Raw genomic sequence first — 25,694 nt, 5'->3', positions numbered from 1 at the left:
AGTTTATAGGCCCTGGAGTATGTTCAAGGAAATGGAAGGCTGTCATGGTTGTAGAGGAATAGATAAGGAGGAAGTGGTGTGCTCTTAAAGAAGCCAGCGTTGGCAGCAGCCAATCGTGGAGGGCCTTGTGCATCATGGTACGGAGTGTGAACTTAGCTCTCAATAGTGTTATGTATTTGAAGGATTGTGTGAAAGAAGTAACATGATCTGATTTGGGTTTTTAAAAGATCATTTTAACTGCTCAATAGAGCATGTATAATAAGTGTTGTTGTTAATATTTCTTCCTTTTTAAAGAAGAACTTTAGAAATGTAGCCCAAAGCATATATTGTAATGTCTTCCTTGGGACAGCTTCTGAGCTCCATTATCTCACTCTTCCCAGAGCCAAAAGTATTTGTTTTAATTTTTGCTGTGTACACTTTAGAAAAAGGGCTTAAGAGACTGGTCTAGAAGTAGGAAATTTTCAGATGTTCCTCAAAGTTCCTTGTCATCTGGTTCCTTAACTCATTTTGTACCTCTGGAAATCCCTTCTTTTCTTTCTTTCTTTGCCTAAGTGCTACTTGAATTACCTGAATTGTAGAACTGAGTGTTAATGTTTTTTGTCCCTTTGACTTGTAGTCCCTAAAAGATAAGTTAGTACAAGAGAAAAAGCTGTCCAATATGTACCAAGAGCAGTGCATTTCCTTAGAAGAAGAACTTGCCCGAATTCGTGAGGAAGAGGGAATGAGGAGAGAGATCTTCAAGGTACGAAATTATCTGCCACTTAAAATGGAGTAGGAAGTGCGGATGGCTTGGGAAAATGCTTTCCTCACCTTCATAAATGCCTTGCCATTCCCCATATTTAGGATCGCACTGACAAGATGGGGAAGCGTTTACAGGTAATGACAAAACGCTATGAGGCATTGGAGCATCGACGCATCTTGGAAGTAGAAGGCTTTAAGACAGATACTAAGGTTCTCCGACAGAAACTGAAAGACTTGGAGCAAATGTTGTATAAGGTAATTGCTGGTCCTGAATTGCCACAAGGGAGAGAAGAGGTGTAAGTGAGGGAACATGGTCACGAGGGCTCCTCAAAAGAAGGATGTGCTGTTTCGCTGCTGGTAGACACTAACAGATCACCACCTTTAAGCCTCCCTGAAAATTAGTTCAAGAACATGCTAGAGGGAAAATAAAAAGACCCTGAAATCATTGAATGACTGCATCATTAGTACTTCGATGTAAGCTAAACTTAACAGAAATTGTCATCCCTCCTAATTCAAGAAGTAGATTAAAGAATCGTGTCTCGGTGAAACCCCGTCTCTACTAAAAATACAAAAAAATTAGCCGGGCGTGGTGGCGGGCGCCTGTAGTCCCAGCTACTCGGAGAGGCTGAGGCAGGAGAATGGCGTGAACCCAGGAGGCAGAGCTTGCAGTGAGCCGAGATTGCGCCACTGCACTCCAGCCTGGGCGACAGAGCGAGACTCCGTCTCAAAAAATAAAAATAAAAAATAATAAAAAAAAAGAATCGTGTCTGTTTTACGTTGGGGAAAAGTGAGTAATTGAGTGATAGGGTAATTTTTTCCAGCAGATACAGTTCTTTAGAATACAAGTTGCCTCAAGAGCCTTCTTAATGAGATTTAGCCAGTTAGCCTGTGTTCCAAACAAGGTTAGTTACAGAAAAGAGGAGACGCCTGCTTTCATTCTTTGACAAATTTACCAGCAGCGTTGCTTATCCTGGCCTTACTCCTCTTTCTTTTTTTTTTTTTTTTTTTTTTTGAGACGGAGTCTCTGTCTGTCGCCTAGGCTGGAGTGCAGTGGCGTGATCTCGGCTCACTGCAAGCTCTGCCTCCCAGGTTCACGCCATTCTCCTGCCTCAGCCTCCCGAGTAGCTGGGACTACAGGCGCCCGCCACCACGCCCGGCTAATTTTTTGTATTTTTAGTAGAGACGGGGTTTCACCGTGGTCTCAATCTCCTGACCTCGTGATCCACCCACCTCGGCCTCCCAAAGTGCTGGGATTACAAGCGTGAGCCACCGCACCCGGCCTCCTCTTTCATTGTTCATTGATCTCTATCTCAAGGCTCCTTTATTGTATGGGAAGGATTTTCATGAGATTTCTGCCTTAATTCTACATTTTCCTTCTTTGATTAGCCACTGAACAAACTAAGGATGGAATTTATCCTATGTACTCAAAATCTCACAAAAAGGAGCTAGCATAGCTGTGTCTTTTTGACTGATATCTCTCCCCTGGCATATGCCATCATCACTTCTTCCTTTTTTTCAAATCCCTAGGCAACAGTTAATGCCCGGGCAAACCAGGATCTTGCCCTTCTGTGTGAGGTCCGTGACAGCAATAGACGGGCACATAAGATACAAGGAGAACTGAAGAATCTTAAGTCGAAAGTGTTTGGTCTGGAGAATGAACTTAGACTCTGCTGATGTCTACTTTTGGAAATGGCCCCCATTTAGAAGAGGTGTGCTTCTTGAAACCTGAGGACCATCTGCTGCCGGAAAATGTAAACTGGAGTTGACTAGAGTGGTGGTATTCATTATTGTAAAACGGTGAAGAATCGCGGACCACTAGGAAAGCTTTTCTTGCATACTCAGCTTGCTTTATCATTTTTGCTGTCCTTTTAACATTTGCGGTGAGTGGGGGCCTGGTCCTGAATGACTTGGAGGCTTTCGTTATTTATCCTGTCTGTATCGACAGGTTTTTGTTTTTTTAGGAGGCAGTGATGATGAAAACTTAGGAAGAAGGTATTTTGCAATAAGCTTGGCTGAGTGTCCATGGGAAGAGCACTTTCCCTAGAGAGAGAAGCACTCACAGAGGCTGGCTTTCTCCTGAGCTCTGGAGAAAGCAGCACATCACAACTTGTCACATTGAAATAGGCGCTCATTCTGCTATCTCACCTTCCGTCAGGAGCAGAGCCTGGATTACGTTTTTGGGCAATTTCATGGTGTTTCACCAGAGGGCGCTAAAGACTCAAACAAAATGTCCATCTGGACAAATTAAGGAGACACTTTGGCAAGGGGATGAAACAGATGATGCTTGTATGGAAAGTTTGATATTTTTGTCAGTAACATGGCTTTCGAAAAATGATGTATACATTTTAAATTAACTATTTTCAATAAAATATTTCATTCAAAAGATTTTCTTTGAGTTTTCTGTAACTTCTTCTCAATATTAATGCTTCGTTAATGACTCATGCAGCTCAGTTTACTTTCTTGTTCCATGGCCTCTGCAGTTTTGTGCAAGTGTACAAGGTTTTTTTGGGGTTTTTTGAGACAGAATTTCACTCTTGTCACCCAGGCTGGAGTACAGTGGCGTGGTCTCGGTCCACTGCAGCCCCTGCCTCCCGGGTTGAAGTGATTCTCCTGCCTCAGCCTCCCAAGTAGCTGGAATTACAGGTGCCCACCACCACGCTCAGCTAATTTTTGTTTTTTTGTTTTTTGTTTTTTTTTTTAGTAGAGACGGGGTTTCACCATGTTGGCCAGGCTGGTCTTGAACTCCTGACCTCAGGTGATCCGCCCGCCTCGGCCTCCCAAAGTGCTAGGATAACAGGTGTGAGCCACCATGCCCAGGCCACAAGTTTTTTTTAAATGACTCCTTTGAAATCATCTAGTGTTGAAGATAACAAAGCTGGTACAAAGGGGATGACACTAAAACTTTATCCGTTTTTAGGCAAATTGCATTTGGGACAAAATAATTGTTTCCATACTCAGAAAGCCTCTTGATAGTAAGTTGGTCTTTGCTTAAGATAGCATCATTCTGATTTACCCAGGACAAAGGAGAGAACCCAGGTTTTCATATTTAAAATTGTTAACAATGTGTAAAGGAAGGTGGTGATTGTACTGCAGGCAGAAGCTATTACCTTTCTTGAAAAAGTCTGTGATCCGCCGGGCACGGTGGCTCATGCCTGTAATCCCAGCACTTTGGGAGGCCGAGGTGGGTGGATCACGAGGTCACGAGATTGAGACCATCCTGACCAACATGGTGAAACCCCATCTCTACTAAAAATAGAAAAATTAGCTGGGCGTGGTGGCACGCGCCTGTAATCCTAGCTACTCAGGAGGCTGAGGCAGGAGAATTGCTTGAACCTGGGAAGCGGAGGTTGCAGTGAGTCGAGATTGCACCACTGCACTCCAGCCTGGTGATGGAGTGAGAGTCTGTCTCAAGAAAAAAAAAAAAAAAAGAAAAAGCCTGTGATAGCGGATCAGTTTTTTTCATTGATCAATTGGGACAAAAATTCTTAAGAGTGCCCTGCTCCCAGGCCTTAGAGAGATTTACAGGAGTGGATGATTCTTCCTTCTGTCTTAATACTTAGGGAATTGGCTTTTCCTGACTGTTACTTTTGTTGTTGCTGGCAAAACAAAAAGGCTTATTAAATTAGAGAATTTTGGAGTAAGAAGCAACCTTAAATATCATATAATCCAACTTACTTACAAATGTCTCTGAGACCTACTACCATTGACTTCAGCAATCAGTTGATAATGTTTTTGACATCCTGGTCTCAATTCCAGTAACATTCGTCTTTATATTAACCACCCACTGGTGTGGCCACTCTTTAAACCTCACGATCAGTTAAAACTCTATCACCAAGAAGCAGCATAAAATAGTGGAAAGGGTACAGGCTTTGGAGAATCACAGATCTGGATTCAGTCACACCTCTTACTAAAATTCTCCAGGCTCTGTCTCTTCGCCTGTAAAAGAGACAAAAAACTACGTGTTTCAGCAGGGTGATTGTGAGGATTAAGAAAGAGAAAATCTAGTATCCAGAGTATATAAAGAGCTCTTACAACTGAATTTTAAAAAAAAAACAACACCCAATTCAAAAATGGGCCAGGGATCTGCATGGACATCTCTCCAAAAAAGTTACACAAATGGCCAATAAGGACGTGGAAAGATGCTCAGCATCATCAAGGAAATGGAAACTAATGCGATGGAAACTAACACATAATGAGAATGTCAAACGGTGCTTCCCCTTCAAAAAACAGTCTGGCAGTTCCTCGGAAAGTTTAGAGTTACCATATGACCCAGCAATTCCACTCCTTAAGTATATATCCAAGATAAATAACAATATACACCCCCACAAAATCTTGTGCATAGATGTTCATAGCAGTATTATTAATAATAGACCGAAAGTGGAAACCATCCAGATGTCCGTGAGCTGGTGAATGGATAAACAGAATGCGGTATATCCATATGATGGAATATTAGCAGCCATGGAAAGGAATGATGTAGTGATACATGCTACTGCAAGGGGGAGCCTTGCAACGTTTTGCTAAGAAGGCAGAAACAGAAGGCCACATATTGTACGATTCCCATACACATGAAACGTCCAGAATAGGCAAATCCATATGGAAAGTAAATTACTGGTTGCCAAGGGCTGAGAAGGGGGGAATAAGGAGTGACTGCTAATGGGTACAAGGTTTCTTTTGCCAAACTGTGAATGTACTTTAAAAACCACTGAATTGAATGCTTTAAAAAGGTGAATTTTATGGTATGTGGGTTATATATCAATTTTTTTTTTTTTTTGAGACAGGGTCTCACTGTCACCCAGTCTGGAGTGCAGTGGCACAACCTTGGCTCACTGCAGCCTCAACCTCCTGGGCTTAAGCGATCCTCCAACCTCAGCCCCCTGAGTAGCTGGGACTACAGGTATGTGCCACCATGCTCAGCTAACTTTTGTATTTTTTTGTAGAGACAGGGATTTGCCATGTTGCCCAAGCTGGTCTTGAACTCCTGGGCTCAAGCAATCCTCCCGCCCCAGCCTCCCAAAGTGCTGGGATTACAGGTGTGAGCCACCGCACCCAGCCTATATCAATTAAAAAAAAAAAACCTCCATGAAATGACTTAGTCTGAAAATGTGGCACATATACACCACGGAATACTATGCAGCCATAAAAAATGATGAGTTCATGTCCTTTGTAGGGACATGGATGAAACTGGAAAATATCATTCTCAGTAAACTATCGCAAGGACAAAAAACCAAACACCACATGTTCTCACTCATAGGTGGGAATTGAACAATGAGAACTCATGGACACAGGAAGCGGAATATCACACTCCGGGGACTGTTGTGGGGTGGGGGGAGGGGGGAGGGACAGCATTAGGAGATATACCTAATGCTAAATGACGAGTTAATGGGTGCAGCAAACCAACACGGCACATGGATACATATGTAACAAACCTGCACATTGTGCACATGTACCCTAAAACCTAAAGTATAATAATAATAAAAAAAAAGAAACGACTTAGTCTGGTGCCTAGCATGTAGTAGGCATTCAGTTACAATTAGCTATTATCTGTATTTTGGCGTCAATTGACTTACCAACCGCTCACCATTGCTGATCAGATTCCATGATGTATTTAATACCATTCATTTCTTCATTCAGCAATTTATTTCTTAAGTGCTGTTTGTTTTGTTTTTTAAGAAACAGTCTCTTGCTCTGTTGCTCAGGCTAGAAGGCAGTGGTGCAATCAAAACCCACTGCCACTTTGAACTCCTGGGCTCAAGCAGTTCTCCCCCTTCAGCTTCCCAAGTAGTTAGGACTACAGGGGCATGCCGCTACAATCAGTTAATTAAAAAAAAAAAATTGTACAGATAGAGTCTCACTATGTTCCAAGGCTGGTGTCGAGCTCCTAGCCTCATCCTACCAAAACACTGGGATTACAAGCATCCCACTGCACCTGGCCCCTTAAGTGCTTTTTATGTTCTAGAAATTATGCTAGATCTTAAGTTTACAGAGAACACTAAAACACTTGTGCTCCGAAGGTTGGTGGGGAAGATAAACATAGAAGAAACTCAGTAATGAAGTGCATCTCTATGGATGTACAGGATAGAAAGCAACAGAGAAGGTGACTTGCAGGAGATGCATGTGAAATGATCCTCAAAAGTCAATTTGGAGACAGACAAGAAGCGGGACCTTGTAGGCAGAGGGACAACATGTATGAAGGCAAGGAAGAACAGAATGTTTGGGGAAATGCAAGTACAGGAGACAGAGTTATGTAATACAAAACATAAATGGCATGAAATTTCATTTAATACAATTATGCGAACCTGTTGACTATTCCAAGACCCTTTGAATCAATTGAAAATGTTTGGGTTTACTTAAAACTGGAGAAAAACAAATATTTTGTGATATGAAGTCATGCATGAAAAATAATTTGAAATGCAAACTCATTTCTTAAAAATTAGGGGCAAGGGGGCCGGGTGTGGTGGCTCACACCAGTAATCTAGTAGTCTCAGCACTTTGGGAGGCTGAGGGGCTTGCTAGAGCCCAGGAGTTCCACACCAGCCTGGGCAACATGGCAAAAACCCATCTACAAAAAATACAAAAGTTAGCTGGGCATGGTGGTGCACACCTATAATCCCAGCTACTTGGGAGGCTGAGGCAGGAGGATCACTTGAACCTGGGAGGTTGAGGCTGCAGTGAGCCGTGTTTGCACCTCCGCTACAAAGCAACACCCTGTCTCAAAAAAAGTGGGGTGGGCGGGGTAAGAACTACCATGAAATAATAAATATGTGAAATATTTATTTCCTGGTAAATCTTTGTACTTCAGATCAAGCTAAGGCACAATCACTTAATACTAGGATTTATTGCAGTATCTGCAGGAACAAATCAAAGGATAGCGCCAAAGATCTTTGAAAAGCGCCATCATTGTCATTTCCTTTGCATTTTAAACTTTCTTTTAACCATATATATGAGTAACTTGGTAATAAATCACCTTTTTATCCATGAAACTTATGTGATTTTTCCCAAAATAAAATAGCCTCTGGCTATGTTATTTTTGGTCCAGTCTTATGATTCTCGCTGCCTCTCCGCCCACACCACGTTAGTTGGGCTACTAAGACTTACTGTAATATTTGCAACAAAGCAGATTGCACTATCATCACTCACTACATCTAGGAACAGAAGGAAAAAGATGGCTGCTGTCCTCATCCAGAAGAGAAATTCAGGGTCTAAGCTAAAGGGAGACATTGAGAATAAAGAGGAAGGGACAGATTTGAGAATCATTTAGGAGTAGAATGGTCATCCTATCTTTGTGATGGATGAGATGTGAGAGTTAGTGAAGAGTTAAGGAGGTGGGAAGATCTCTTGAGTCCAGGAGTTTGAGACCAACCTGGCTAACATAGTGAGACCCCGTTTCAACAACAACAAAATTAGGCAGGCACAATGGCTTGTACCTGTAGTCCTAGCTACTCAGGAGGCTAAGAAGGCAAGATTGCTTGAGTCCAGGACTTTGAGGCTGCAGTGAGTTATGACAGTGCCACTGTACTTCAGCCTGGGCAACAGAGTGAGACCGTATCTCAAAGGAAAAAAAAAAAAAGGATAATTCTCTAACTTCGAAGTTTCTGGCTTGAGGTACCACGTGTCCAGTGACACCATTAAGTGAGCTTCAATGTACAGGAGAAGCAGCCTGTTTCTAGTAAATTTGGAAATAGAGATCTGGAAGATAAGTTGTATTAAAGACTTGGAATTATTAACATATAAAAGGTAATTGGATGTGGATGAGATCCGAGATGAAAAACATACAGAAAAAGAAGAGAAGAGGGTCAAAGAGGGGAAACCTTTTTTTTTTTTTTTGAGACGGAGTCTTGCTCTGTCATCGGGCTGGAGTGCAGTGGCGCGATCTCGGCTCACTGCAAGCTCCACCTCCTGGGTTCACGCCATTCTCCTGCCTCAGCCTCCCGAGTAGCTGGGACTACAGGCGCCGGCGACCACGCCCAGCTAATTTTGTTGTATTTTTAGTAGAGGCGGGGTTTCACCATGTTAGCCAGGATGGTCTCGATCTCCTGACCTCATGATTCGCCCGCCTCAGCCTCCCAAAGTGCTGGGATTACAGGCGTGAGCCACTGCGCCCGGCCAGAGGGGAAACCTTAACAGTAAGAGGAGGGGTAGCCAGTAAGAAAGGAATGGTCTGAATAACAAGAACATAGTGTTCTGGAAACTCAGGGAATGAGAACTTCAAGAAGCCAGTGGTTGGGAGCATTGTCAAATGCTCTAGAAGAACCACGTAGATTAGAATTTAGGTTTGGGGATTTAGCAGCAGGTGAGTTTAAAGCAACTTCAGTGAAATAGAGATGGAAGTTGGCTTATATTAGGTTGAGGGATGAGGCCAGAAGGAAAATGGGAAATAGCTTCAAAGTTGATAAAGCCAAGGAGAGGAGTTTTGGTAGTTTTAGGCTGGGGAAGACTTTACCATATTCATAGACTGAAAGGGAAAAGCCAGAGGAAGGAACTGAAGACAGAAGAGTGAGAGGTGTTGCTAAGTAAGATGCTGGGGAGAATGAGTGCTGGTACTGATGGGTGCAGTAAGAGCAGATGAGTTGGTATAATAACTCTAAAGGGGTAACTACCCTGTTTTCACAGAGGAAATGAAGTTAAACCCTCCACTGAAAGTGAGATAGGGCATTGATGTGATGGGGAGCTTGAGGAGAAGAGTGAATGTTGGAAAGATTGGAGGGAGCTGACAAGAGACAAGTGATAGAGTTGTTAGGAGTAGGTCTGGATGAAGGATTTATTGAGTTGAACTGCCTGCCAGGGAGAAGATGTCTAGAATCGCAGCACGTCAGAGTCTGCTTCATCTGCCCTTCTAACTTCCTAAGTAGGTAAGGGCACAGAGCCAAAAAAGATCTAGAACAGGCAGACCAGCAGAAAAAAAGGCAGGTGAAGAGATAGAGCTGGAAGGAGGGTTTGGCTGCAAAGTGAAGGGAGGCCTTGCAAAGAAAACATTTTGAAAGGGGGCTTTAAATCTCTATGTGGAAACATTGCTTTATGAGCTTAAGCTGTGAAATATTCCACTCCTGGACTAGTTGGTAGCTTATCTTCAAATTAGCTGTACAAAAAGCAACTGTGAACACAACCTAGACTTCTGGAGATTAATTACTTAACTGCCTCACATTTATGATGATATCACAGCGCACCTGTGTTATTGTGGGTAGGAAATCCCTCAGTGTGGAGATGATGCCCTTCTTGGGGGAAACTACTAGATGAGAATATTCACATCTGAAGTGAATGCAGGTGCCTATGTAGGTGACTGTGGAGTCAGATTGTCACGGAGAAACCCACCATCCTCGCCAGAACAGCCTTCTGGGAGCTCAACCTCCAAGTGGCAGCTATGATTGCTTTTGTTTGAAGATATTAGCTCTCTTTCTCTTTGCCTCTTCAGCTGCATGACCTCTTTTTTTCAAACTGAGCCAGCCACTCTATTTTTTTAAAAAATTAAGGCTGGCACAGTGGCTCATGCCTGTAATTCCAGCATTTTGGGAGGTCACGGCAGGAGGATCATTTGAGGCCAGGAGTTTGAGATCAGCCTAGGAACATAGTGGGACTCCATCTCTACAAAAAATAGAAAAAATTAGCTGGGTGTGGTGGTGTACGCCTATAGCCCCAGCTACTTGGGAGGCTGAGGCTGGGGGATCGCTTGAGCCTGGGAGGTCGAGACTGCAGTGAGCTATGATCAGGCTACTGCACTCTAGCCAGGGCTACAGAGTGAAATCCCATCTCAAAAAAAAAATAAAATATAAAATATACAAATAATAAATTAATTAAATAAATTATGTTGTTGACACATGAACAGAATAGACTCATATATACATATATGTCATATATGTCATTATAATAGATGCATCTTGAGTTGGTCTGCTAAATACTTTTTTTTTCCATTTTGACAAATATTTATTTTATTCTCCTTGATGATTCAGCTCATCTTTCTATTTTTTAGATAACTGTAGATTCACATGCAGTTCTAAGAAATAATACAGTGATTTTATGCACATTTTGCCCAGTTTATCCCCAATCATTGACTACTTTTTGACTAGTCTGAAGCTAGTGAGTCCTGGTAATTCTAGATTGGACCACAATGTTTGTGATTAGCCTTGTGTTGACTTGTGACATCTTCCTCCCCTTTTGGCTCACAACAGCATTTAACAACAGCAGTGCTGATTTTACATGAACAATTTCAATACTGCTTCTGTTGACTCTTCTAGAGCCTCTTAATTGGCAAGCTTGCCTTGGATAATTAAATATTAAGTAGAGGGATCCCGAATAGGAATGAGCCTAAGTAGTATTGTCATGCACATTTTTGTAAGATTTCATTTGGCCCAAAGCTCAGTAATCAGTGCAGATTGAACCGGTGTGCCTGGGTTTTTCTTTCTACTTAGAGAGGTGGTTCCTTACCCTAGCCTTATTTCTTGTGTCACTCCCCAGGCTGGGCCAGCACCTGATAAGCTTCTGTGGAAAATAGGTGTGTTCTCTGTGTGCAAACAGGTTCTCTTGCTTGTTTCATGTCAAAGCAATGAACTCTTTCCCCCAAAAAATGACCTTAGGAAACTCTTCTTTCTCTACGTATTCTCTGCTCATTTCCCGAAGCCTGACTACTTTGTCCTCATCTTTGAGAGTCAGTATTTCTTCCTCTCCACTTTTATTTCTTTATTTTAAAATTTTACACAGAGATGGAGTCTCGCTATATTGACCAGGCTGGTCTCAAACTCTTGGCCTCAAGTGATCTTCCTGCCTCAACCTTCCAAAGTGCCAGGATTACAGGTGTGAGGCATGGCACCAGGTCGGATTCTATATTTCACCTTGAGTCAGTCGGACTAAGCCACCCTCCAACTCCCCTCACCCCTCTCCTATCGGGGTGCTTCCCACCCGGTCTCCTGCCCTTGCCTCCTAAGCGCTGATCATGAGCCTGCTGCCTGCCCACGCATGCACTGGCACTGCCTCTGGCTCTCCCTGCGTCCTCGGTCTCTGTGCTAGTCTGACTTCTGCACCTGGTGCACTTGCCTGCTCCTGGTCTCTGATTCTGCTGCTGCTTGTCCCACCAGTGTTAGTGTTTCCAGGAGTTCTGACCCAGGCTCTCTTCACAAGGCACCCACATCGTCTCCTGAGGTGTTGGCATTCCTCTCTGTGATGCCACCTATGACTCTCCCCTATGGTGAGAGTGCTGTGGGGTTTCCTTTTCTACAGGTCTTTAAAGGCTGGAGAAACCTCCCTTGGAATAGTATGGCATTTAAGGGAAAACCTTCCTGAAAGCAATGTATTCAGCCTAGAAAGCTGAGATAACACTGGGATCTGAAAATGTGGAGCAAAGGACATCTGACCTAGATTTAAAAAATAATTCAGAGACTGATGTGAAGTCTTTGAGGCCACTTTCAAAATTCACTGAAGGAAAATTCAGAGTGTGAAACGTCTCCTATAAACACCTGGATAACACATGGGATGACACAATGGAAGGCTTTACCACGCACATCTCCCACTGGCCTTCTCTGACAGCCCTTTTTTGAGGGTAAGATGCCTGGCTGAAGAGCAGAATCCTCATCAAGGCAGAAGAATATTTGTTATGTATTTAATTTTAGATGTAGGGTCTCACTCCGTCACCCAGGCTAGAATGCAGTGCGGATCACTGCTCATTGCAGACTCCACCTTCTGGGCTCAAGCAATCATCCCATCTCAGCCTCCTAAAGTGTTGGGATTACAGGCATAAGTTCAGTGGCCTGGAGCTTCTAAAAGATTCTTCTGCCTTGGTGGGGTACAGTGGCTTATGCCTGTAATCCTAGCACTTTGGGAGGCTGACGTGGGAGAATTGCTTGAGCCCAGGAGTTTGAAACCAGCTTGGGCAACATAGCCCATCTCTACAAAAAATTAAAGTTAAAAAATTTAGCCAAGGGCTGGGCATCGTGGCTCACATCTATAATTCCAGCACTTTGGGAGGCCAAGGTGGGCAGATCACTTGAGGCCAGAAGTTTGAGAACAACCTGGCCAACATGGCAAAACCCTGTTTCTACTAAAAAAACAAAAATTAGCCAGGTGTGGTGACGCACACCTGTAGTCCCAGCTATTTGGGAGGCTGAGGCACGAGAATTGCTTGAACCCGGAAGGCAGAGGTTGCAGAGGGTGCACCACTGCACCCCAGCCTGGGTGACAGAGCAGGACCTGTCTCGAAAAAAAAAAAGAAAAAAAAATAGCCAGGCATGGTGGTACATGCTTTCAGCCCCAGCCACTCAGGAGGCTGAGGTGGGAAGAATGCTTGAGCCCAGGAGGTTGAGGCTGGAATGAGCCATAGATTGTGCCACTGCACTCCAGCCTGGATGACAGATTTAAAAAACAGGGCCGGGCGCGGTGGCTCACGCTTGTAATCCCAGCACTTTGGGAGGCCGAGGCGGGCGGATCACAAGGTCAGGAGATCGAGACCACGGTGAAACCCCGTCTCTACTAAAAATACAAAAAAATTAGCCGGGCGTGGTGGCGGGCGCCTGTAGTCCCAGCTACTCGGAGAGGCTGAGACAGGAGAATGGCGTGAACCCGGGAGGCGGAGCTTGCAGTGAGCCGAGACTGCGCCACTGCACTCCAGCCTGGGTGACAGAGCGAGACTCCGTCTCCAAAAAAAAAAAAAAAAAAATAACACATAACAAAACAAAACAAAACAAATACACATGTCTTGACCACCCTCCACCACCCACACACCATGTAGGTGGCAAATCTATGACAGAATAGGAAAACAAAACAGAACACCTCACCTCATGCTATGCAGTTTCACCAACTGTCCTTGTCCCAAATCACTAACCTGGGTTCATCTTCTTTCTTTATAGCTTAGCCAGTGAGGATGTTCTGTTTCAATCAGTTCTTGCAAACTGACTTTATTTTTTATTTTCTGTAGAGATGGGGTCTCGCTATGTTGCCCAGGCTGGTCTGAAACTCCTGGGGTCAGCCTCCCAAAGTGCTGGGATTACAGGCGTGAGCCACCGTGCCCGGCGACCAAACTGACTTTAAATCAGACTCCTTCACTCGGAGTTTTTACCTAGGAATGAGATGGGAGCCTCCACTACTGCTGAGAGGGTCAGAAGTTATTTTTGTTCTCACCCTAACCCCTTCCCAGTCTTGGCCCAGCTCAGCGTTAATGGGGTTTGCCGCCTGCAGGGGGCGCTGCGGTGGAGCAGCAACGTTGCTCTTTCCTCTCCAGGGCCGAGTTAAATTCCAGAAAACCACATACAGTGGGGATTTTTGTTTTCTTTCTTCCATCCCCAGTCCGGGTGGCGGCAGAGCTCAAAGAGGAGTCTGTTCTGGGGAAAAGACGGCGTCTGCGTCTCTCTCGAACCAGCCCTGATCAAATCCCAAGCAGCCGGTCCTTAGATAACATGGCTGAGAAACCTGAAACCCACAGCTCTGCCTGTCATCAGCGCCAGCATCCCCGTCTGGAAACTGAGACGCTGCTGAGATGCCACAGTGATTGAGTGTTAAGTGGCAGGGCTGGGGTTCTCGCAGCAGAGTTTATAGGCCTGGACCTATGAACTGAGACAAAGAAGTTTTTCAGGGCGTCTGTCTGGGGCTTGAGCACTTGAGCTGTTTTGGGGCACTCTGCACACGTACCGGGCTTTAGGACCATTGTTCTTCCCGAGCCAAGCTGTGAGGTAGGTAATACGGGCCGTGTGCTCCACTCAGCCGGGATGCCTACGGCGCTCCCCGCTGTGGATTCAACCGTGTGCAAGGCAAGGGAAGAACATCCACGCCCCATTTCTGTTTTCTTTTTCTTTTTGAGTCAGAGTCTCGCTCTGTGGCCCAGGCTAGAGTGCAGTGGTGCGATCTTGGTTCACTGCAGCCTCCGCCTCCTGGGTTCAAGGGATTCTCCTGCCTCAGCCTCCCGAGTAGCTGGGATAACAGGCACCTGGCACCACACCCGGCTAATTTTTTTTTTTTTTTTTTTTTGAGACGGAGTCTCACTCTGTCGCCCAGGCTAGAGTGCAGTGGCGCGATCTCGGCTGTCTGCAAGCTCCGCCTCCCGGGTTCACGCCATTCTCCTGCCTCAGCCTCACGAGTAGCTGGGATTACAGGCACCCGCCACCGTGCCCAGCTAATCCGGCTAATTTTTTGTATTTTTAGTAGGGACAGGGTTTCACCGTGTTAGCCAGGATGGTCTCGATCTCCGGACCTCGTGATCCGCCCGCCTCGGCCTCCCAAAGTGCTGGGATTACAGGCATGAGCCACCGTGCCCGGCCTAATTTTTGTATTTTTAGTAGAGACAGGGTTTCACCATGTTGGTCAGGCTGGTCTTGAACTCCTGACCTCGTGATCCGCCCGCCTTGGCCTCCCAAAGTGCTGGGATTACAGGCGTGAGCCACGGTGCCCGGCATGACCATTTCTGTTTTCGTAGGGGAAGCCTCCTTAAATGAGTGGGCTTTCAAGTTGACAGAACCTCATACGAATGGGGAGTAAGGACATTCTCGATTACTACAGAGTATTTATTAAATGGCTTCTGGGCTGAAGCCTATAGAAGGAGTACAGATTATCAAATGCAGAAAAGATGTGGTCATTTAGAAGCCCTATTAGGGGTTGGAGAAACTGTGAAGTCAGGAGTGAAGGGTGCATATGAGTTTTTTTCTTCAGGATGAAAGAGCAAGAATAGCAGTAGGAAATCCAGCTTCACTCAGAGTCCTAGGGACCTATGCCCTGTTCTGAAAATGCTGAGACACACATCTGCGTATGCTCAAATAAACATCTGTGTGTGCTCAAACTTGTAGGGACCAAGCTTGTGGGATGTGTCCTTGGGAGAAGAGAAGGAAGCACTAAGACTTCACTCAGAGGGATGACACTACGCTGGCACCATGGTGAGCCACACAGCTTCCAGACATCAAACATGTGCCATGATTTGGGAGTGGAGAAGAAGCTACTCAGAGCTGTGGGTCATTATGCCTTAGCTTCAGCTACACATCCTCTCACTAGTATCTGTAGCAGAAGACTGCAGAGTACAGACAGAAGAGTGCCTTTCTAGAGAAGGGTGAGAGAATGTCTTTCTAGTGGGGTTTAGTGGTCAGACAGACAGGAGGTAGAGCTTTGGGGAGGCTCAGGTAGATGGTCTCAGCACCAACTAATGAGCAACCAAGAGCACTGTTCACACTATCTCCCTCCGGGTTTGCCAGCAACAAAGAAAACCTGAGTGGTAGGAAATAATTGGTACTGCTCAGCTGAAAAGCCTGAACAAGTCAAAGATAATTTGTTTGACCTGGATGATTGTCTCTTGACTTGCCGGGGAGTCCTTCTCCCTGAAGGAGGAAGGCAGAAAGAGACGTTGGAATAATTTGGAGATATTCATAATGCAGATTGGAAGAGGAAGCAAAGCCCAGCAATAGATGCCAAACTTAGAACTTCAAAGCACATAGTTCTGGTTTGGGTCACCTCTCACCGTCTGCTGAGGACTGTATCAACAACTCACTGCTTGAGAGTGAGATGAAGTATGTGAATTCCCTGGGATTTTTCCCAGCTGATGAGCTTTATTTTGACCCTCAGCATAACATCTACGCCCTCTTTTCATCTTTTCTTTAACTCCTTTCTTCTGATTCCTTTGACACTTTACCATGCAATCTTGAACATGTTCTTCTATAGGGATGATTCTATAGGGATATTCATGTGTTTCCCAGCCCAGTTTGTAAAATTACTTAGGACCACAGATGGAGAAACTGAGGCTTGAGATCTTGCCAGAGCTCATACCATTCTTTCCATCAACCAAACAGAAGAGCCCAACTTTTTGGAAAAGCAAGAGAAGAGGCTAATAAGAAGCATTCAGTGGGGAAGCATCCATCCGTTTCTGGGATTGGCCTCCATAGTAGCAAACCATGCAGAAAGATTTGTAAAAGATGGACTCATGGAAAGAGGGCTAGGAAAAAGGATCTCTTCTGTAAAGAGCAGAGCAGGCAGCATTGGTGAGGGCGGTGGGGGGCGGTGGATGAGAAGAATTATCATGTGGCTGAGTGAGTTATGGATGTGCTGAAGGTGAGCTCAGAGTTTCCAGAGTGAATATACTTCTGCAGGGGAACTTCCAGGGGAGGAACATGTGCAAAGGAAAAAAAGCACTGGATCTGAAGTTAGAAAGCCTGAGTTTGAGTCCTAAGAGATGGGTCATGTACGTGACCTTGAGCGAGTTATTTAACATCTCCGAGCCCATTTCTTTATCTATGAAATGGAATCAGTGAAAGGACAGTTTCCAGGATACGTGATTTGCATGAGTTGAAAGAGATAAAACAAATGCTTGCCAAAATGACCCTGGCACTTGGGGAGCATGTCTGTGTGGATATCTCCAGCACTGTTCTTTTCTTTCAAAGAATGGAACACAGTCTGCCCAACAAACATACAGGTATATATAGACAGGGATAAGATAGATACAGATATAGATATAGATAGATACAGATATGGATATAGATATGGAAGGTCAGACTGGAGAAGGAAGAAGTCTCTGGGTACAATGGAAAGAGGACCAGCAGGCTAAAGATCTGGTTCCGGTTCTGATTCTATCACTTATTGGTCATGTGAAGAAACTGAGGCTTGCAAAGCTTATTTGTAATTAGAGGAGGCTACCTCCCCTGTTGTTCTCATATGGTTGTGAGAAACAAAACACATGGAATATAGATGTAAAAATGCTCTCTAAGCTCAAAGTTGCTACCTTATAATGTAGGTGTCAGGTTTTAGGAAAAAGGATGGGTGGCACAGGGGTCACTGGAGTTACTTAGTATATTTTGACATCCCTATAGAGTAGAATAAGACTTGGTCTGCATACAACAGACCATACCTATAGGTATGTCACTAAACACTCTTCCCTTCTGAATTCTCCACAATCCAGAATTTTCTGGTCCCTGTGCTAACCTTGGCCCATTTTAGAAAACTTTGGTCAACTTCTCTTACAATGCCTCTGTAATTTGGGAAACTTTATGATTCGACCTGCCCTGCCTCTGATATTCTGGTCAAAGACCAGGCCGTTCTACCATTATTGCAGGTGTATGGTGGAGATTATTTTTCCTTTTGGGTGTAATTTGTACAATGTGACCCTGGGTTATTCTGCGTCAGGTGCTGCAGCTGAAGTGGGAGGGTGAAAGGACAGTGAAAACCATCAGAAGAACTGGTGAGTAGCCAGATAAATTGACACTGACAATGAATGGACATTTGTGACAATATATTATGCTACCAAAATTTGCCACCATGATACCTCAATCCATATACTTAGTTCTGGAGCTCAGCTAATTGGGAAATTTGGGTCTCAAAATTCAGATCTTCCCCTGCTGTGACATCACCAGGAGTCAAAAAGGGATGTGGAGAAAGCAGGGTCTGAATGTGAGGGATATCTCAGCGCCAAGGCATCACCCACAGAAGAGAAGGGAACAGAAGAGGGAGAGAGGAGAGCCACAAGAATGTCCTGGCCTCTTTTCTCTTCAACTCCTGGCACCCTCTCACCGTAAGCTGGAAAAGTAATGATCTGCTCAAGTTATAAAAACAAAGTAGAAATAAGAGGAGGACAAAAAACCAAGAGGTACAGGGTGATCTCCTTCCTCTTCTAAATTTCTTTGGGATTCACGTTTGGACCATAAATTTGGCCTTTAAACTGTCAGATTTCTTTTCCTGTGGACTATCTTTTTTCCTCAACTAAACAGCATGCTTCCTGTTTTAGATCTCTCCCAGTTCCTACATAATAGATGCTTCAAGCATTTGGTTGACCCAAGTGATTGCATGAGCTTTCTCAGTCTTGAGGAGGGAATTGTGGCAAGGCTGCCACCTGTTTCCATGGCAAAGTGTTAAAAGTGACTCAGCCTAACATCCAGTTGGGTTGCCCTTAATGAGACAGGGACTCTATTTACAGGGCCCGGTCACTTCCCACTTGACTCAGCCAAGCTTGCACAGGCTGTGCACACACTGGCTGCTCCTATCTTGGACTTGTGGAAAGAAAGAATAACATGAGAAGTACAGGAATCCATGGCTTTGGAACTTCACAGAGACCTTTCCCAGGGGCTGCAATTAGAGAATTGTCCTTTGGATTCACCCTTTGCTAAAGAACTACAGTGAAAGTTCTGGAAGATGTTTGCTCAAAGTGCTACCCCCATCCTCAAACCTTCCTAAGTGCTAAGTGGACATTGTACCACCCACTGGAAATGTAGCTCCCATTTTTGAAGCCTTACAGTGAGGTTGGGAAAACAAGATTCACACACTCCAAGTAAGTTCCAACATATCAGATGGTGAGACAGATGGCAAGTTCTACTAAAGCTCCAAAAAGGAAGGAGTTGCTTAGGACTTGGCTGGTCTCAGAAAGCTTTATAGAATCTGGAATGGACCTTGGATAAAGGGTACAAGTTGACCAACTAGAAAAGAAAATGTGTTGGAGGGCAGTGAAGAAACTCGTTTTAGCTGGAGCAGGTTTCATGTGGTCACATAAAGTTGAAAAAGGTTCTGGAAGGCCTTGAATTCTGGATTTACAGTGTGCATCTTAATCAATAAGCATTGGAAGCCATTAAATATTTTTGAGCAGGTGTGTGAATACATACGAGTTTTTTTTTTTTTTTTTTTTTTTTGAGACAAGGTCTTGCTCTGTCACCCAGGCTGGAGTGCAGTGGCATGATTGTGGCTCACTACAACCTTATACTCCTTTTGCCTCAGCCTCCCGAGTAAGTTAGGACTGCAGGTGCGTGTCACCATGCCTGGCTTTTTATGAAGACCATCTGGTGGTAGTGGAGAGGATGCGATGGGAAGCTTGGAGTTGGGGAGGCTAATTAGGAAAAGTCCTGTAGAAACTATTGAATATCCAACTGAGGTGAGAACAGAGAGAAGGGAAACATAGCTCTCAATTCTGTGAGAACCTCTGTCTTGGAACAGTACTTGTGTGATATTGATTTCATCTTAAAATGTCCAGGAACACTTTGATCCTTCACTTTTCCCGTAGTCTCCTGACCATTTTTCCCAGAAGAGACAACGGAAAAGAAAACTGCAGTATAACCTGCTGAATGACCTTGGGCAGTTCATTCTGCCCCTTGATACTTTATCTAATTTAAATCAGATAATAATGCTTTACCTGCCTGGAATACCGTTTTTTTTTTTTTTTTTGAGACAGGGTCTTGCTGTGTTGCCCAGGCTGGAGTGCAGTGACACAGTCACGGCTCACTGCAGCCTTGACCTCCAGAGATCAAGAGATCCTCTCGCCTCAGCCTCTCAAAGTGCTGGGACTACAGCCTTGAGCCACTATGCCTGGCTTATCTTGCTGATCTTTTCAACTCTAAGAGTGAATACCTTTCTTTTCTTTTTAAAATTATTTTTCGGAACCCTCAAACACCTGCTTTCTTCAAACAGCCATTCCAGCCCAGTCTGGGAAAAACCGCTTGCTGGGGTTCCCCGTGGGGGCTGTATGACCTCCCCAGTGCCTCTCGGAGATGTGGTTCAGGCTGGGAAGAAAGGTCTTCAAATCTCAACTGGAAAACGAAGCCCTGTCTAAGTGTCCAGTGGCTCCTGTGATATTTTACGCCTACTGGTTTCTTCAAGCAGGGAGTCGGGTCGTTGCTGTTGGCGACAAAGGGCTCTGAGGCTAAAGCCTTGGGCATCAACCAGCCTCTACTTCGCTTCTGCTTAAAACCACACCGTCAGGCGCCTGGGTGGTGACTCGGTTTCCCTCGGTCACCCAGAGTCCGGATCATCACTCGCCCCCTCCTCATCCCACCCGTTCCCAGTCGGCGGAGGCACCAGGCACCAGTTCTCCGGCCCCACCTCTCGCTCCCCTGGGGAAGCCGGAATGGCCTCTTCGCGTCCCTGGCTTCTCGGGGGCGGAGCCCACCTGTGCCCGGGGCGGGGTCGGGGCCGGGCGGGGGCGGGCCAGGTGCCGCGAGCAGGAGCGCCCAGAGCCGGGAGCCCGATCCGGGGCTGGCGGAGGCGCGGGCAGAGGCGGGCGGGCGGGCGCCGGGAAAGCCTCCTTCTGGGCAGCGAGTGAGGGCGGGCGCGCAGGGAGGGAGGGCGGCGGCGAGCCTGCGACGGGAGAGGCGCGGGGAGGAGGAGAGCCCGGCGCGGAACACACGCGCGGAGGAGGAGCCGGGCTCCGCTCCCAGAGAGACCTGCCGGGCGCCCGCGCAGCCCGGAGACCCCTCGCGCCCGGAGCATGAGCCCGCGCCCCGCCGGAGAGCGGCCGGGGGAGGCGGCCTCGGCGCAGCCCTGAGACGCTGGGCCGGGACGCGGGGCGCCCTGGGCGCGGGGCCCGGCCAGGGGGCGGCGGCTCGGGGGGTCGGAGCCCGCGCTGGCGGCGGCCGCCTCGGCGCAGCGCCATGGGGAGCCCCCGGGCCGCGCGGCTCCCGCTGCTCCTGCGCCCGGTGAAGCTGCTGCGGAGGCGCTTCCGGCTGCTGCTGGCGCTCGCCGTGGTGTCCGTGGGGCTCTGGACTCTGTATCTGGAACTGGTGGCGTCGGCCCAGGTCGGCGGGAACCCTTTGAACCGGAGTAAGTAGCGCCCAGGGGAGGCGAAGGGCGCGGAGGTGGGCGACGGCGGCTCCTGCGCTGGGGGGACCCGCCTCTCGTCCCATCCTCAGACCCAGTTCCCCACCCGTTTCTCCCTCAGGTGCCCGGCGTCGCCCCGCGCGTACTCGGGGATTGCTGCGGGCGGGGGAAGCCGCGGGGCCGAGCGCAGAATTCCCGAGCCGGGGCCTGCCCGCCGGCCATGTGGGTCCGGGGCATCCTCGGGGCTCCTCGCGTCTCCCCTCGGAGGGCGACCGGGAGAGAGGCTTCCCGCCCGCCCCGCCGAGACGCTGGCGGAGACCGGGCCCCTCCAGCCGCTCCGGGCTTGCGGTTTCCTGGGAGGAGGTCCGTGGGGTCCACGCGCGAGCTGGGGATTCGGGTGCGGGATGCCCTCGGCCGTCCACGCCCAGGCGCGCGCTCCAGTCCGCGCAGCCCAAACTTTGCCCACCGCCTTCTCTTTGGCTCACTAAGTTTCCTCTCCTGCTGCATCATCTAGGGGGTTCTTTTTTACCGCCTCGGAGAGTCCCCTCTCCCCGCTTCCCGTACGTCACTCCTCTCCCAGCCCCCGTCCTCGGTTCCTTTGAATCTCCCACCTCCTCGCTGCGCCCTCTCTCTCCTGTTCTGGCCGCCCCTTCTGCTACTTTTCTGAACTCTGCGCAAAATCTACCAAACTCCCCAGTTTAAGGAGATGATGGACAGCACAGGGGACCGGGCAGCAGGTAGATTCCTACTTCTGTTTTTAACTTAGCCAAAGCCACTTAATATTTCCGTGCCTCAGTTTCCTCCTAGGAAAGCAGGAGAGCATGGTCTCTTTGCCTTCTTACATCAATAGGTATGGCTGTGCGAGGTGGTTTTCAACGTGCTATGGATGGGCCCAACAAAGTAAAACTGACAGTGACAGGACTGTAAAAGATCGTGTAATAGTTGGGAAAAGAAATGGAGAAACTCCCGTTACTACCAGGTGCCTAACCCCAGCCCGGGGAGCCGAGGTTCAAGTTCTGGCACATGGCCTCCCACGCCTTCACTTCCCTCCCGCTTTGGGGAGACAGAGTGGCCGAGCAGGTTGCTGAGAAGGTACTGTGGCTCTGACCTGTAGCCGTGTCGGCTTCTCTACCCAGAGCTGGGTGTGGTGCTGTGCCTTCTCTTGTGACCAAAGAGAGAGAATTGCTAGGGACAGTCGCTGAGCTGGTTCAGGCTGGAAATGTATATTTATGGCCTAACCTTTCTGTGGTGGTGGAAATAATTCCGGCTGTGAGTTAGAGGAGACTGGCTCTGCCACTAACTAGCGGGGGAATCAAGGGAAAAAGGACAGCTTCTCAGGTGAAAATGAGGACTTTGGTCTAAATGATCTCCCAGGTGTCTTTCAGTCTGGATACTACGACTGATCTGCACGCAAGCATTTCCAGGGCCAGAGAGCTCAGCACATCACCAGGCAGCCATAGCTTCCACCCCAGGGCCACGGCTCCATGCAGAAGAGCCCTTTCCTCTGATGACCAAAATCTGCCTGCCCATAGTGAATTCTTCCCTCCTCTGGGCCTTGTTCTTCCTTCTGAAAGACAGAGAGTGAATCTGTTCTCCCCCGCCATGGCCACTCAGGCCCAAATGGATGAGCTCCTTTGGAGTGTGTGTGGGTGGGAGCCTGGGAGGCGACACCTCTTCCCAGTGTAGCCATCATTTTGTTTAAGCAGTAGGATCTAGTGCACAAATTAAAAACAGAGAGAAAGGCAGTTGCTTTGTGACCTCGGAATCAGTAACCTCCCTTTCTCCCTCTCCTCACTTTTCTTTTACCTCAGGTGTGTTTTTCTCCTCAAACCTGGATCTAGTTTGCCACAGTCATAATCTGACACTCTGGCCCTGGACCTCTGCCTCTGTCTCCCATTGGCTGCCTCATTCTGAGCCATCAATTCTTGAGTCTGTTGGGTTCCCCTCCCAGATGAGTCTTAACTCTCTGACTGGGTTTCCTTATTTTTTATTTTCTTTTCCAAACCAATTATCCAGGAAACTCTTCCCAGCCTTCTGTTCCAGAATTGACTGTTTCCTTACGGTTTTTAACAGGAGGCTGAGCTCGTACACTGATACACCTTGTTTCCTCTCTCCTCTTAGAACCCTGAAATTCATCTGTTGTGCAGGGTGTCTTTTTGTCCTGGGCTGTCCCGTTATATTCTACTCTCGACTTCCTTGTGGAATGAGATTTAGACAGGAGCTGTGGTTTCTGCCTCCTTGTCTCCCATCCTTTTTGTTGTGAAGAAGCCCAGACATCTTGCATCAAAGTTCCCTCTTTTCCTATAGGTTTCATTCTCAGCTCACAGCTATTCCTCTGGAGGGAGAGCCGGGGAGGAGGCATTAGGAAAGGAGAGGTGGGAAGGGGGTTGCTAGCATTCCCACCTCCACACTCTTGGATACCAACAGGAACCAGGGTAGTAAAACTGCACCTCCCAGGCCTGTACCCCTGGCCTCAACCACAGCAACCAGAGCCAGCTTGTTGGCTCTGCTTTCCAGCAAGCCACCCTGCCTCCCCTCTGTAGCAATCCCTGCCAACTCACTCCACCACCCACCAGCTCCCTGTCATCTGTAAGGCCAGCCCCCATTACCAGGAACCTTTCATTTGCCTGTCCCTGTGTTGGATCTGGTGCTGGAAGAAGAGTATGGAGAGATGGCAGTCACAAACTCCAGGGTTACCAGTAATGACAGGGGAGCACAGTTCCTTCTTTATCTTCGTGAAATAACCCAGTAGTTTAAGATGTGGATGATGTGCAATTTGGTTCCATATGCAGAAGAAGATACAACCACAACTGGAGTGGCTTCAGAGAAAAACAACCAAAATCCTTAACAAACAGAAAATGGACAAAATAATTAGGACTGTTCACGCATTCATTTACACGGATATTTACTTAGCACATATGTCGAGCCAGGCATTGTGCCAGGCCATGTATGTGTGATGACCAGGATGTGGTTTCTAGCATCTACAGCTTTATTTAGGAGGAAAGCTAAGGTGCCTATATCAAAATAGTTCTAATATAAAGCAGTCATTAAGTTTTGCAAACGTAGGACCCATATGTTTCTGTGACACCTCTTGAAATGGGAGCACAGCTCTCCCAACTAATATTTCATGGAAATGGTGGCATTTTGGGACATTTTGAAGAGTTGGTAAGATTTTGGTGGATGCAGAAAGGCTATTCCAGACAGAAAGAGTAACGTCAACAAAGACCAAGAGTCGGGGAAGGTTTGTGTTTGAGGATATTGAGCAGCTGAGTTTGCAGAGGGGATAAGGAGAATAGAGGATGACGCTGTATGTGGAAGGCTGAATAAAAACCAGAAAGAGTGGCATTTATTCAGTAGCTGGCAGAAAGCAGTTGAAAGTTTTAGAATACGGCAGCACTGTAGAATGGGATGGGTAAGGGTAACAATACTTTCGGTGTGGCATGGTGGTTCTGGAACAGGGTCCTGACGAGTCCTCTTGTTGAGCCCAACATTAAGTCTTTAGCTGCTGGGTCATGAAGCTGCCCTGGGGAGGGGTCCGGGTGGCAGTGGGACACTCAGAGGGCCTCGGCAGCCACTGTACTAACACATGCATGAGGAGTTCAGTGTTTTAATAAGTGGTACGACTATCCTGGTATGTACTGGCTGAAAAGCAGCCCTGGGAACAAATTGTTATTGGGAGTTAAAGATTCTCCGATTAGGCAGGTTTTAACAAGTTATATACCCGTTTGTTCATATTGGATCAGCAAAGATTCTATCTGAAAGCAGAGTTCTGGACTAGAGGCCAGGGGTGGTGGCTCACGCCTGTAATCCCAGCACTTTGGGAGGCTGAGGCAGGCGGATCATTTGAGGTCAGGAGTTCGAGACCAGCCTGGCCAACATGGCAAAACCCCATCTCTACTAAACAAGATAAAAAAAATACCCAGGCTTGGTGGTGCACACCTGTAATCCCAGCTACTGGGGAGGCTGAGGGAGGAGAATTGCTTAACTCAGGAGGCAGAGGTTGCAGTGAGCTGAGATTGCACCACTACACCCCAGCCTGAGTGACAGAGCGAGACACTACCTAAAAAAAATGGTTTCTAGAGATGAAATATCTCAGAGCCAAGGGATGACATTTGGGCGCAAATCCAAGACAGAAGGATGGCATGCACTGGCTTCTTTTAGATCTCCCATTTAAGTTCCAGGATTACTTGCTAGATCCCAAAGTATTCTGAAGCTCAGGAAGCCATTGGCTTTCTCTGCCTTGCCTCTATCTGTACCACATCTCTGTGGTTGGCCTTTGTGACTTCTGGCTGACTTGAGTGGGCTGAGGGAGGCACACCCACTGTGTGAGGCAGTCACTGCAGCTCTGGCCACCACAGCCATTCTGATTTGGAAAGGATACAAACCCTCCAGTAACAGAGGTAATGCAGGGCAGAGCAGTAATCTGAGACGCAGGCAGGGAGAGAGGGAGAAGCAAACGAGACAGATGTGTGGGCAGAGGAGGGATAGTG

At 46.9% G+C, this 25,694-nt stretch overlaps 2 protein-coding genes across 10 annotated transcripts in view; both read left to right on the top strand.

The window, feature by feature from the left end:
* CCDC77 (coiled-coil domain containing 77) overlaps positions 1-3,124 on the top strand; it is a 41,837-nt gene extending 38,713 nt beyond the window's left edge. For 3 of the 5 annotated variants that reach the window (XM_055281198.2, XM_063639902.1, XM_063639903.1), the window contains 3 exons: positions 617-742; positions 844-996; positions 2,269-3,124. In XM_055281198.2, coding sequence (XP_055137173.2) covers positions 617-742; positions 844-996; positions 2,269-2,415 — 426 coding nt within the window. In that variant the 3' untranslated portion in view covers positions 2,416-3,124. The remainder of the gene's footprint in view (positions 1-616; positions 743-843; positions 997-2,268) is intronic. The other 2 variants (XM_063639906.1, XM_063639905.1) reach the window with 1 other exon arrangement.
* Positions 3,125-20,793: 17,669 nt separating this feature from the next.
* Positions 20,794-25,694, top strand: part of B4GALNT3 (beta-1,4-N-acetyl-galactosaminyltransferase 3) — a 104,882-nt gene continuing 99,981 nt past the window's right edge. For all 5 annotated transcript variants that reach the window (XR_010120912.1, XM_055281194.2, XM_063639870.1 and 2 more), the window contains exon 1: positions 20,794-21,207. Coding sequence is in view for 4 of the 5 variants with exons in the window: in XM_055281194.2 (XP_055137169.2) it covers positions 21,039-21,207 (169 nt within the window). In the remaining variant the exon portion in view is untranslated. The remainder of the gene's footprint in view (positions 21,208-25,694) is intronic.

Source organism: Symphalangus syndactylus, chromosome 5 (assembly GCF_028878055.3).
Source record: "Symphalangus syndactylus isolate Jambi chromosome 5, NHGRI_mSymSyn1-v2.1_pri, whole genome shotgun sequence".
In the NCBI taxonomy this organism is placed as follows: domain Eukaryota; kingdom Metazoa; phylum Chordata; class Mammalia; order Primates; family Hylobatidae; genus Symphalangus; species Symphalangus syndactylus.
This window is presented reverse-complemented; position numbering and strand designations above follow the sequence as displayed.